General features: G+C 38.6%; 2 protein-coding genes across 4 annotated transcripts in view; one reads left to right on the top strand and one right to left on the bottom strand.

Annotated features, from left to right (window-relative positions):
- Positions 1-363: 363 nt before the first annotated feature.
- On the top strand, positions 364-11,458 carry LOC113685166 (protein-glutamine gamma-glutamyltransferase 4-like). The gene is made up of 17 exons (XM_089195299.1): positions 364-558; positions 2,488-2,535; positions 3,077-3,121; positions 3,383-3,427; positions 3,795-3,925; positions 4,304-4,492; positions 4,919-5,179; positions 5,702-5,820; positions 6,081-6,188; positions 6,316-6,496; positions 7,276-7,411; positions 8,029-8,132; positions 8,924-9,169; positions 9,401-9,685; positions 10,209-10,369; positions 10,522-10,664; positions 11,245-11,458. Exons 1-17 carry the CDS (start codon positions 518-520, stop codon positions 11,393-11,395), a joined length of 2,394 nt encoding a protein of 797 aa, XP_089051425.1. The 5' UTR covers positions 364-517; the 3' UTR covers positions 11,396-11,458.
- A 113-nt stretch (positions 11,459-11,571) lies between these two features.
- The window catches only part of LOC113685161 (uncharacterized), a 31,840-nt gene continuing 30,853 nt past the window's right edge, over positions 11,572-12,558 (bottom strand). For all 3 annotated transcript variants that reach the window (XM_027202641.2, XM_089195297.1, XM_089195298.1), the window contains one exon: positions 11,572-12,267. In XM_027202641.2, the coding sequence (XP_027058442.2) occupies positions 12,156-12,267 (112 nt within the window). In that variant the 3' untranslated portion in view covers positions 11,572-12,155. The remainder of the gene's footprint in view (positions 12,268-12,558) is intronic.

The raw sequence follows: 12,558 nt of genomic DNA, 5'->3' as shown, positions 1-12,558 counted from the left end.
TCTTTAGTGAATTATGCTTTCAAAGGGACAATTTTTCTGTGCTAGTTATGCTCTGACGTTTGTTCAAGAGGAGTTTTCAACTGACTTTTTCCAAACCTGGAGTCCAGTTTTAACCGTATAATCTTAATACTAATCATTGCCGTGAAATGAGCTCTGTTTTTCAAAATCTTTTTTCGATTTAAGTTTTCGTCCCTTTGTTTTCTGTTCCTTGTAATCCGTGCTTTCAGTTCATTACCTCTTCTCCGTTTCATGTTTCACCGTTCGATGTTCCTCCGTTCCATGTTCCACTTCTCCTATTCCGTGTTCTATTTTTCCTGTTTCAGTCAACCGAGGAAAGCACACAATTTGAATAAAGGAACAATAAAACACAAAAGTGAGTACTGATGAACATGAAAATCTCGACAGTGGTTCACAATTGGCTTATGTTAACCTAGTCAAATTTGCTTGACAACAGATTTACACCAAAGTCTCCTTTCGTTCAAAAAGAAGAACGCTATAAAAAAAATACCAGTCTTTTATGGCTCAACCAGAGGAACAAGCCGGTTGTTTTCGGCTTAGGTACGTATGTTTTTCTGTAGCATTTTCTCTTAAATTGCTCAGACAAATGAATGAATATCCAGCTTTTTCGCCATTTCTATATATCTATCTCAAATCAAGATTCCTGAATAAACCTCTCGAAGGTTCATACTAACGATCGTTTTTAGACTTGTTTGACAAGTCAAACGTATCCACCTCGATTACGGTGAAATCTACATTTGCGTTACTGAAGATAACAGTATGATTGAGTCGGGAGCCGGGTTTGATTCTCTCAATTAAAAAGAACCGAACATCAACCACACCGTTTTAGTGGCTTTTAAGGACTAAATTGAACGACGGAATAAATGAAATAATGACATCAAACTTAGCGAAAGATAACGTTTGAGTTTTCGGCAAAGGGATTGTTTATTTGCATGATTGTTTATTTACATTTAGCATAGCTTAGCAACATCTTACCGACCCAACTTTGCGTGAAGGACAGATCGTTTTAAGCTCAATCATTTTTTTTCGGTTTTCCCACTGTCATTGGAGTTTAATGAACTACAAAATACTCCGCCAGGATTTGCCAATCTGTTACATGAACTGAAAAGTAATTTTGGGATTTAAATTAGGCTTTTGAAGACAGTAATTGATTAATCCTAACTTGTCTTCGTTGAAGCACTGAACCGAAAACCGAGTGATGATAAGTTCGAATCGTATGCAACGCAAACAACTTGGATTTTAAAATTTTGTCTCATTGATTCTGCTTTTTATTTAAATATGCATACAGTGTTATGTTTATCTCCGCGCAAATGATGAGTAGACAGATTCCTTTAACCCTCTTTGCTCGGATGAGAAATGTTCCTTCGCTTTAATCAGTTTCATGTAACAAAATAATGATACTTAAAATACACATCTGAGAATTGTCTTACGAGTAAATAGTCGAATGATAGTTCCCCTATTTAGATTTAGTTTTGCATATAATTTAATCTAACCGCGATTGCTGTTAATATTTCTGTTTGAGACAAGTTTGCGAGTCAACATGGCTGACATCTTTCATTCCTAAGACGCACGTTTGTGCTAAATTCATTTTATCCACTGTTCAATAGCCGCCCTTGAAGCGTATCTGTTTAAGAAGATTCAACTAGGATAGTTTATTGTAGATAGCTCAGTGACTGAATCTTAAAAATTCATTTGTTATGACTGAATTCTTGACAACAGGGATTTATTGGGATTTGCAAAGAAAACTGTAGAAAACTCATTTATCTATATGGGTTGTAGATAAATGAATAAATAATCAGATTATTGAATGGCAAGTCTCTTACAGTGGGCTCAAGCCTTGGTGCTTGGTCTTTAATTCTGGATAGGACTGTAAATAATAATACACCTCAGGCTACCTTCATTTTATCGATTTTGCACCGAAGCAAGATAAAAAGCGTTGGATGATACCGCGATTGAAAGAAAAAATTTTGCTTCAATATATTTTACAACGCACGAATGAAAACAACGTTAATGAAATAATCATAATTATGAACATTATCACGATTATAACAACAATAATTTTCATACATGTCATTTTAAGCCAGGGCACTCCACGGATCTTACCAAACTGTCTTAGAAAAAAGCGAACTCTGCTAAGTTAGGTTATTTTCATGTGTTCTGTAGCGAGAACAATTGAAAAGGACTGGAAATGTTGATAATAGAGTCTTGATGCGTTCTGGGTGAGCAGTTGTGGCAGTTAGTCAAGTGTGACACTTTTGTAGTAGCGAGCGGTGTGTGTTTGCGTTACTTTGGATTAGTATTTTTGAGTTGTTTTGCAGATTTCGTAACAACTTTTTGAAAGCCATTGAAAAAGAATCACTTTCAGTTGATACACTGCAGTTCTTTTAACTCACTTTTAGCGTTAAAAAAAGCTTCCACATTATTTCTCAACTCAAGTTTGCATTCTTCTGATTCACTTAAAAATTACAGGAAAAGGCGAGGAAAAAGAGTTGAACCTGAAGGAGCCCACAATTTAAGGTACTACACTTTATGGTTTGTTTGTTTGTTTGAACCTAGGGGGAAACGTGTAGAGTGATCCCTTAAGTAAGGGTGGTCCTGAAAAGGAGAGTTGACAGAAACTAAAGGAACTTAGCTCTAAAGACAAATGCATATATTTTTCGACGATTGAACTAACTTGTGACAAGTTTGGTTCGTGAAAACTTATTGGTCAGTTTGTTCGCGATGTTCTCCGCTGCCACACTCAGGTAGCATTTGTCTGTTGCGAAAGGTTATTATTATTTTTTTAACACAGCGGTCAAACATAGGGGATGCACAAGGGGTAAAGTTTTACCAGCCGCGTGAAAATTTCTCGGGGAAACACTACAAAAAAAATTTTAAAAACCTAGGAAACAACAACTACAGGATTACCTTTAAGGTGATTCTGTATAAGGAATACAGGCTTGTAATTGGAGGACATTCCTCATTCATATAAGTAAAAAATTGTTGATGTGAATATCAATTGTCTTTTCTAATCAACTCCTCTCTCACTATTCCATCTTCTTCATCTTTTTGCGGATAGAAACGAACAAAATGGACCCCCGTCAAATGGATCGCAGCCCACAGAGTAAGCTCTGCTTATTATTGGTAGCTTCTGTTCATTGTACAATTTTAATTCGTTAATTGCACACTAGTCTGTTTCATCTGTTAGTGCATCATTAAACGGTTAGTTTCGCATTGGAGAAGTCTTAAAGGAATAACAGACATATCAAACTACAACTAAAGGGCTAAAAAGTTGGTTGCAAGAACTGACAGAAGCCCACAGTGGGCGCAGATAGTGGTTTTTAAACAGTCATGACTCTTGTTTTGGTCTATTTGTTTGATTCAGGCCAGTGGTAACGGAAGAAAATCCGGATGAATCCCAAAATTCCTTGTAAGTGGTAAAAAATAAACAGGTTGAAACAGGCTTGACAGGTTTCAAGAGGACTAGCCTGATCTGAAATAGTCTTGTATGATGAGGACTTTAGTTGAACAGCAGGAAACTTACTCACTTGATGCTAAACTTCGTGGTATTTTTTGTGTAAGAATGAGAAGTATTTAAAAGATTATATATCTCATCGTTTATCAGTTTTGTGACTGTCAACTAAAATGAACTGAGTTTCCTTGCAACAATTTTTGAAGTTCCTTGTCACGAGCAGGGCATAAATTATGAGATTATTTCATGCATAATGGTGCTAACGTAATCATGTACCATTGTTCTCAATCATTTCATATCTTTTTGTTAAATTTGGATATGATAGAGAGAATTCAAACAACAGCTCCAGCTCTGGTCTGGGAGAGGGACTGGACGGTAGGATCAATCTGATATCTGATAGAGATTTCCGAGAGAGAAATGATGCCTTAAGGATTGACTCGGGAAATGACAAGCAAGGTACAGGATTGAGGATTGAGAGATTTTCTGTTCGGTAATTTCAAGGATTTAAGGATTTTTATTGATTCAAAGTTAGAGTAAGGCTTGTGATGACCCTCCTCTGTGTACTTATGGGTCTGTATCCCAAATCGAAGTTAAAAAGTTTCTTTATCAGACCCCTTTGTCGCAGGACTGAAAGGAGACGGGAAAAACTGGTCTTTTGTCAAACAGCGTTGATAAAATACCAGTACCGAGATGTTATGTGGGAGAATTTTTATGGATGAACAAACTTATCAGACTATTTATGTGATTCAAATAATAGTCACGAAGTTCGCAATTTTATTTTCTCATCACTTGACTCTCCCACCTCTTTAGTCTTTGCTGTTTTTTTTCCGACAGGGGCAGACTCCCAGTTAAAACCTGTGACAGTTGATTTTCACCACGAAGAAAACAGGACAGCTCATAAAACTGATGACTACGAGATACCACAATTGATAGTCAGACGGGGAAAGGAGTTTGACTTCACTGTGACGTTTAACAGAGATTATCACCCGGAAGTTGACGTCATAGTTGTACAGTTTGTTACAGGTAAAGCATTTTCAATGTGTATTCTAGCTTCTGTTTGATTGATCACATTTAAATGCTTATGACTTAATCAGCGATCGTTGTTCACCCTCTCTCAAGAAATAATATTGCTTTTCTTTTGATTAATAATGGTAATAGGACTGAGTGGAGCCCAATTCAGTCTGTAATCATATTTTGTGAATTACGAGTATGATTACAGAAAGAATTGGACGACACGAAGTCCTGTTACCAATTAATCAAAACTATGACAAAATTCGAGAAAGAAACTATTCATCGATCATACGTTTTCATTAAGAAAAACAACAGATAACTCAAATCGGGTTGGTGATAACTAATCACGTTCGAGAATTTTGTTACGGTTTTGATTAAGCAGTTTATCATTAACGTAGCTGTTTCACGTATTTCTGAATATTATTTGCGCCTCTTCAGGAAAACGACCCCAGGAAAGTAAAGGATCGATCATACGGGTGTCAATTCAAGACAGCCTCACCACAAATCAGTGGGGAATGCAGGTCAAGGAAGCCAGTGGAAACACAGTCCATCTGTCAATCATGTCATCAGCAAAATCCATTACTGGTCGATATGACGTGCTCATCGAGACAAACAGCACAGCCTCATCTGGAGATGACTCCTTGTTTCGACACAAAGTCGAGGAGCAGATTTGTGTACTCTTTAATCCTTGGTGTTCGGGTGATTTTTTCTTCATTTCAGTTTATAGCGTCATTTGAAGTAGTTAACTCTATTCTGGTGCTTTGGATTCCAAACTTCCGAACTCTTACCGAACATTACTCCTACTCAAAGAAAGTTTGTTCCGACGAAAGTTGACGCTAGAAACCCAGAATTGTATCTCACCTTTAATGAAGCAACTAGCTAGCTTGCACATGCTATAGGTAAATTCTGCTCAATAGATTTGATAGAAGGATATGAAATTACGCAGCTTAAAATTCTACCATGATTAAAGAATATAAGGGCGAAGCTTTGGTGAGAACAGTTGATTTCCGGCGCTTCGTTTTGTGTATGTTCATTAAATGGTTATTTTTCGCACGGGTATAAGTGCACGAAGAACCCCTGTAGATTCCCCGTAGATAGCTCAGTTCTTTTAGTATGTTTAGCTTTTTAAAGAGCAACAGCTTCCTACAGTTATTTCAACTTTTTGAGATTTTGATGAGACTTTATTGGATACCAAATTTTACTTTCTTTTTCATATGGTAGACGATACAGTCTTCATGGAAAATAATGAACATCATAATGAATATGTCATGGAGGATTTTGGCTACATATGGAGAGGGATTTCCGGGCAGTTCAAAAAAATTCCTTGGGCATTCGGTCAGGTAAGAATTACCTGACCATCTCACCATCCCACACTGCAAGTGTCATATGAAGAAGAGCAAATAAGTCTTAGCTGGCTAACGCCAAAATGTTAAATATGGACAGGCACATGGCGGATGAGATTTGTAAATAACCCGTTTCGGTTGGTTGAAAAAGTATTGAAAAACTAAGTGCTACTGCCGATGACACTGACTATTGTATTTAGTTTATTATTGCCTCGTATGTTATTCTATGACATATATTTTTAAGCATTTTTTTTTAGTTTGAGGATGTTGCCTTAAACTGTGCACTGTGGCTGTTGGATAAAGCTGAGCTTTCCTGTATCGCGCGATCCAGTCCAATCCATGTTGTGCGTACAATATCAGCAATGGTGAGTCAAAATACTTGCCTCAGTGCACGCTTTCATACTTACTTAGTAAAATCATAGCTAACGTTATGAAAACCTCATTACCGTTAAAGAAAATTAGATAAATAAATGTGGATGATGTCTTCCCCAGGTCAACTCAAACGACAAGGACGGTGGGATTTTGTCTGGACGTTGGTCCAATACATTCCCTGAAGGAACAACACCACCGCTGGCCTGGACTGGAAGCACTGCCATTCTGGAAGAGTTCTGGAGAACGAAAAAGACTGTTCGATACGGACAATGCTGGGTGTTCTCTGGACTAGTAACAGCATGTAAGAGAATTTTACAGTGATGTATAATAAATACTTCGGCATTCTTTCTGTAATTACTCTAGCATTCGTCAGATCTCCTCGCTTTGCTCGGCTTACTGTAGGGAGTTAAAAAAAATCCCGAAGGCAACGGCAACGGCAACGCATCTGAGCAAAAGGTGTAATAAGCACCAAAATGACTGTGCACGTGCGTCATAAATCGTTATAAATTTCTTTGTGACCTCTGCGAAACAACAACATGAAATGACCAAACTGTGCGTTGTCTGGAGATCGGGAACGGCGACGGCTAATTTTTTAAATTTCTATTTCTAATTTATGCCGTGTGCCATATGATTGACAACGAGAAACAAACTATACGACTTTAGAGTATCGCGAGATTCGTAGGTAAAATATAAATTCATTTTGTAACCGACGTTTTCCACGGTGTCGCCTTCGCCGTCGCCGTCGCCGTCGCCGTCGCCGTCGCCGTCGCCGTCGTCGTCGTTTGTCAACTCCCTAATAAACAAGAACTAAACTCGTCTCCGAAATGCACTTCTGAAACTGAAATCCCCTCTGCACTTGAAAGTAAAACCCACACAACTGAAAGCGAAAAAAACTTATAAATACTTGAGGGATATCGTTTTATATATGTACTTCTTCAAGAAAATTGAACGTGGTGTCGGGCGTTGGAAGTTAAGGTTTAGCAGATAAAAACAATTAAGGCTCAATTAAGCCAGAACGTATTATATGATATCAGGTATGGGGCCATAGTAAACATATTTTTGTTTACTTTATTGTTTCAGTACTGAGGGCGCTAGGAATCCCAACTCGAAGCGTGACGAATTTTGATTCCGCTCACGACTGTGATGGCAGCATGACGATCGATTATCATTTTGACGAGGAAGGAGATCTCATCCCTCACATGAACGACTCAGTGTGGTATGTGCTGCTTCTGGTTGTAAGCGTAGTAACCGAATTCCATTTAAGTTTTTGGTTTCGTGGTTAGATTGGAGCGTGGGAGAAAAAAAAGAAAAGGAATATTGAGTTCATAGATGTTAAAGAAGCGTGCCCTTTCTAGGAACGAGTGAGTGTATAGATAGGTTACTCTGAAGACCAGAGATACATCTATAGTCTAGAATATAAGCGTTGTTCTTATGGTAACCAAAAACTTCAGCAACGCGCAGTTGTATCTTTAAAGAGATTATAGTGTTCTTGGACAGTTCAATGTTTATTCCATAATACCTCACTCGGTCCCACAATCATAGGCCGGTTACAGCTAACTATTACTGAAACTTGACCAACTGCTCCTGGTAACCCGGAAGTTGCTAACCAATATCCCATCCAGGAAGAGTGGCGATACCTTTAATCTCTTCATGCTATGGAAACCTGGAGACAGTGATACGCTTGATTAGCAATGCAAACAGTGCTTTATACCTTCTCCAGTCGAGATCAAGAATCTCTCAAATCGGTAGTATCTATCGTACACACCGAATACTGATCTGGTATGCATGCAGTAACTCCTCAAATCGATTTCCTTTTTTTTTTCATTCAATCAGGAACTACCATGTGTGGAACGAATCATGGTTCAAGCGTCCAGATTTGCCAGATGGTCATGATGGATGGCAGGTGCATGATGCCACACCCCAAGAGACAAGTGAAGGTAAGGCAGTAAAGGAACTTTACCACTAACTTTACGCCTGGCTCTCGATTGCTTCACCACGGAGTCATAAAGGACCCGTTGGTTGACCTAAGCCGTATGTCAGGTTCTTAATTCGACATTGTTGATCCTTGCATCGCACCGAATTTTATTCATGAACAAATAATCAGAGATTATGGTATTATCGAGGTCTCTGTACTCGAAATTGGAGGGTCCTATATTTGGATGTTTCTAAAAATTTCAAAATTGTTTCTTTGTCCCATGCTTGAAACAAACGATAGCATTTTTATTTGTAGACTTCTATAGTAGTGGACATGGTTATTAAACTCTTTTGATGCATGTAACCTCCCAGCTTCGGTTTTAAAGGCAAATTTCATTATTGTTTTTACGATTGCTTACAAAGCTTTATCTTAGATAACAGTATCCGATGACTTTTCGATGAAATGCACATAAGTTCATTGCGTGGATTTCACGTATATTTGCAATTTACTCTTTAGTTGAATGTTGGACAATTTAAAATGTTTTCATGTGGTTTGTCTTAACGGTCAACCTTGAAATAACATGGTATTAGAACCCAGACTCTTAACCGATTGGGGGCACAACAGTTGGCGATGTACAAAGCGCAGATATAAGAGAGTGCTGAGAGGAGGATTTAATATAAATCTCAGGCTCAGAGCCACCTCGCTATGCCCTTAATTCCCGGCAAAAAATATGATAACTCCTTTTTTCGAAAGTGAGTGCTTATGCTTCAAAGTTATACTCTTCATGGGACTGATTTACTTCATCTGTTTCAGGTGTCTTTCGCTGTGGTCCTGCATCATTAAAAGCGGTTAGAAAAGGAGAAGTGTACCTTCCTTACGACACTGCTTTTGTGTTCGCTGAAGTAAACGGCGATCGTGTTTACTGGAATGTCAAGAAATCTGATGGTTCAATGAAAGCTTTTTCCGTGGACAAGAAGTATGTTGGAAACTCGATTAGCACGAAGGCTGTCGGATCCGAAGAAAGAGAGGACATCACCCATGATTATAAATATCCTGAAGGTTGGTCTTCTTTTCCTGCCTATTAGGCACAAAAAAGAAATGTAGGAAGAAAGGCAGACAGACTTTCATTGAGCCAGTGAGTCAGTCAGTCAGTAAACCACTCAGTCACAAACGTCGGTCATTCATTCAAGACAGCCGCTGGATTTGTCGGTCACACATGTAGCACGAAATGTGCTAGCCAGTCTGATTTTAAGTACTTGAGGAATTTTAACACCCATGTGATTATAACAGGTTCTGAAGAAGAGAGGAATGCTGTCAAATATGCCTTCCAGTTTAGCAGCCGCACCGAACACGAAATTTACCAATATCAAAGCGAGGATGTTGAATTTCGTCTCGACGTGCGAGACACGGTGTACATGGGCAACAGTTTTGACGTCGCCGTTGTCGTGGAAAACAAGTCAGAAAATACGAGAAACATCAAGGTTAACTTTACAGCTGTCTTAAGTCATTACACTGATGTTCCTGCTAAGAAACTGAAAACATACAAGCTTCAGTTCCTATTAAACTCCAAAGCAGGTAAGTTTTCACGGATTGTAGAAGTACGCAAAGATGTGAAAGACGTGAAAATAATTTGTTATAACTGTGGGACGAAGTTCAACCCACAGTTTAACCGATCGGATGCTTGGAAGTATTTGTGAGCTACAGGAAACTCTTGGAGAGTTCGAGTATTGGACAGGGTTAGTTATGTGACATGCAAGCTACATACTGCCTGAATGAGCAAAGTCGAATCGAAATAGTGCATGAGCCAAGGAAACAAAAATATAATTACATTGCTATCCTGGAGCCTCCAAGCAAAGTCCTACAATAATGAAGCTTATCGTCTTAGCTTACAAATTCACTACCATTTCTATTGATAACTTGGGTGGGTGCGGGTAATTTTTGTCGGGGCAGAGTTCATGCTACAGCAACTCAAGAAAAAATACTGGTCCCCCCATTTTATATTCTATACTCGTGTGGAGTGAGTTCGACGAAGAAGCAAACATGTCTCCACGACCCATAACTTTCCGTATAAGTAAACATTTCAATTTTCTCTCATCAGAGAAACGTTTAGAGTTGAAAATTGAACCCAAAGATTACATCACCAAGACAGAAGCGGATGTCACCATTAAGTTGTACGTTAAGGGTTTAGTAGAAGAGACAGGTCAGTCCTTTGCTGCTCAGGATGTGGTGGAGCTCACCAAACCCGCGCTGGAAGTTACGGTGGGTTATCAACTCTGCAAGAATTTGGCTGCGGGTTAATTGCTTTTTGTCCTAATGCCATTTCCATCGAAGAATTTGGATTCTCGCTCAGTAGTCTCAACCAATGTTGAGTTTCGAAGGTATTACACTTTTAATTTTGTTTCTTCACTTAGGCATCGTCATCGCAAGTGAAGATTGGTGAAGAAGTTGATGTAACCGCGTCATTCACGAACCCTTTGCCAATACCCCTAACAAAAGGACAATTCCATCTGGAAGCCACTCGTATGAAACCCAAGTCGCTTGTGGTCGACTGCAAGTAAGTAACAGCTATTCAGCAGAAGTAATGTCCGCGTGTAATTTGAAAACACGCACCCATAGGCACTTAGAGCAGGTTGGAGTGTAAAAGTAAGAATTTGATTTCCATAATCATGATGACTTAACACATGGGCCAACTCCACAATATCACCAGAGTCCTGGTTTTTCAACCTTGGGTGACTAGCAGCATTGCGATCCCTCTCCGAGGAATGCTAGTCCATAGCTGGCAGGTCGCGCGGTACTTTGTTCAGGCTAGCAAGCCGCACCGGTATTCGTGTCATTAATAGAAAGAGGGATGTGGGAAAACTCTCCCCAAGTGGCCAGCGCAATGACCTCAACCAAAACTTGAATCGCAGCTCATCGCGGAAGATTTACTAAAATAATTGAACGAACTTTACCAATAGCCAAATAAATAAACAAATAGAATTTCGAGCAGTCTGCAAACGCAGTCTCCCTATATCTTATCTCCTAGGAAGTGATCTTGCTCATTAGACTTCTTAAAATGCATGCGGGGTGTGGGTTCCCTATTGTTAACTTAACTGAATTTAAGTTGACTTTAGAAAATTGTTCCTAATTCATAGGGGCCCTGTGGGTTCTAAGGAAGAAGCCAAGATCACTGCCAAGTTCACAGCAGCCAGAAAAGGAAAGCATCACATCGCTGTCAGCTTCCAGTCTAACGAACTCACTGATGTTCATGGCGATTGTACTGTTTCTGAACCAGAAGCACGTTAAATTTTACATCTTCAAGGCGTTTGATGCCGATGGTTACAAAATTATTCGAGAAAAAAATAAAAACCGTCCGCAAAGAAGAGCAAATTACTAAATAGACGTAGGAGGCTCATCTGTACCTTTATAAAACACAGCGACCCATAAGTGTATAAGTTCATCTTCACCATCACACCCTCATGTTAACTTGAGCTATTTTATTCCAGACATTAAATGCTTACATTAATTTTATCCTCATAAAAAATCAAATTCCCTTCTTATTTGGAGTTGTGATAATTTGTTATTTTGACTTGAATACTTATATCAATAACGACGATTTCTTTTATTTCTTTCATTAACTAATGTATCAACCCAATCATCCTGGACTAAAACTTCATTATGTCTAATCTGATGATAATGGTAATGACAATGACGACGATAATTGTGATGATGATGACGATGATGACGTATTGCGAGCTTTTCAAGCTCTTCAGTAAATGAAACAGCGTCAGCTTAAAAATAATTAATCTAAAACGCGAAAGATAATTTACTACGTCTGTTTGTGAGCTGAACATCTATCTGCTACTACCTAATCGCGGTTTTACCCCCATTGCAGGTCTGCTTACGCTAAAGTTCAAAGTTGGCGTCTTAACTATCAAGTTGCATGTTTCCGATACTACTTTAATCCGTGAGCTAAAACGTTACTACACACCTATTTGTCTGACGTGAGGTTGAATTCCGATCCTTAAAATTTGATTACTACTCCTCACAACATACACATTAAATCTTAAAATAATAGTTGAAATATATACAAAAAAGCTAACAGATGAAGAGAAACTAAGTACAAAGCAAGGGCTGCCTTTCGGAATCCACGGGGCCTGCCCAAGGAGAGAGAAGATCTGCATATGAAACAAAAATAACGTCAATTAAAATATCACATGAGATGATCCTCAAAAGTTGTTTCGTTCATGTCTTTTCATGACTTTTCGTGTAGTTCATGTCTTAACGTGTAAGTGGCAACCGGAAAGTTTCGAAATCAACGCAATTGGATCTAAAAACTTTGGTAAATTGAGTTATCAAATTCGTGGTTTAGTTCATGTCTTTTTTCCTTCCTTTCGTTTTCTGAATTCAACTAGTTCCTAACTCAACACAGTTGGATGTAAAAACTTCGGCAAATTTGTTAGACTCAA

This window comes from Pocillopora damicornis, chromosome 2 (assembly GCF_964200805.1).
Source record: "Pocillopora damicornis chromosome 2, jaPocDami1.2, whole genome shotgun sequence".
Lineage (NCBI taxonomy): Eukaryota > Metazoa > Cnidaria > Anthozoa > Scleractinia > Pocilloporidae > Pocillopora > Pocillopora damicornis.
The sequence above is the reverse complement of the archived record's forward strand: the minus strand, read 5'-3'. Positions and strand labels throughout refer to the sequence as shown.

What these genes read in the sequence shown, in the direction of transcription:
- LOC113685166 (XM_089195299.1), top strand. Translation starts at nt 518, where the DNA reads ATGGCTCAACCAGAGGAACAAGCCGGTTGTTTTCGGCTTAG. An exon ending in CTCTGGACTAGTAACAGCAT is followed by an intron (nt 6,497 to 7,275) that starts GTAAGAGAATTT and finishes TTATTGTTTCAG; the next exon opens with TACTGAGGGCGCTAGGAATC. An exon ending in CACATGAACGACTCAGTGTG is followed by an intron (nt 7,412 to 8,028) that starts GTATGTGCTGCT and finishes TCATTCAATCAG; the next exon opens with GAACTACCATGTGTGGAACG.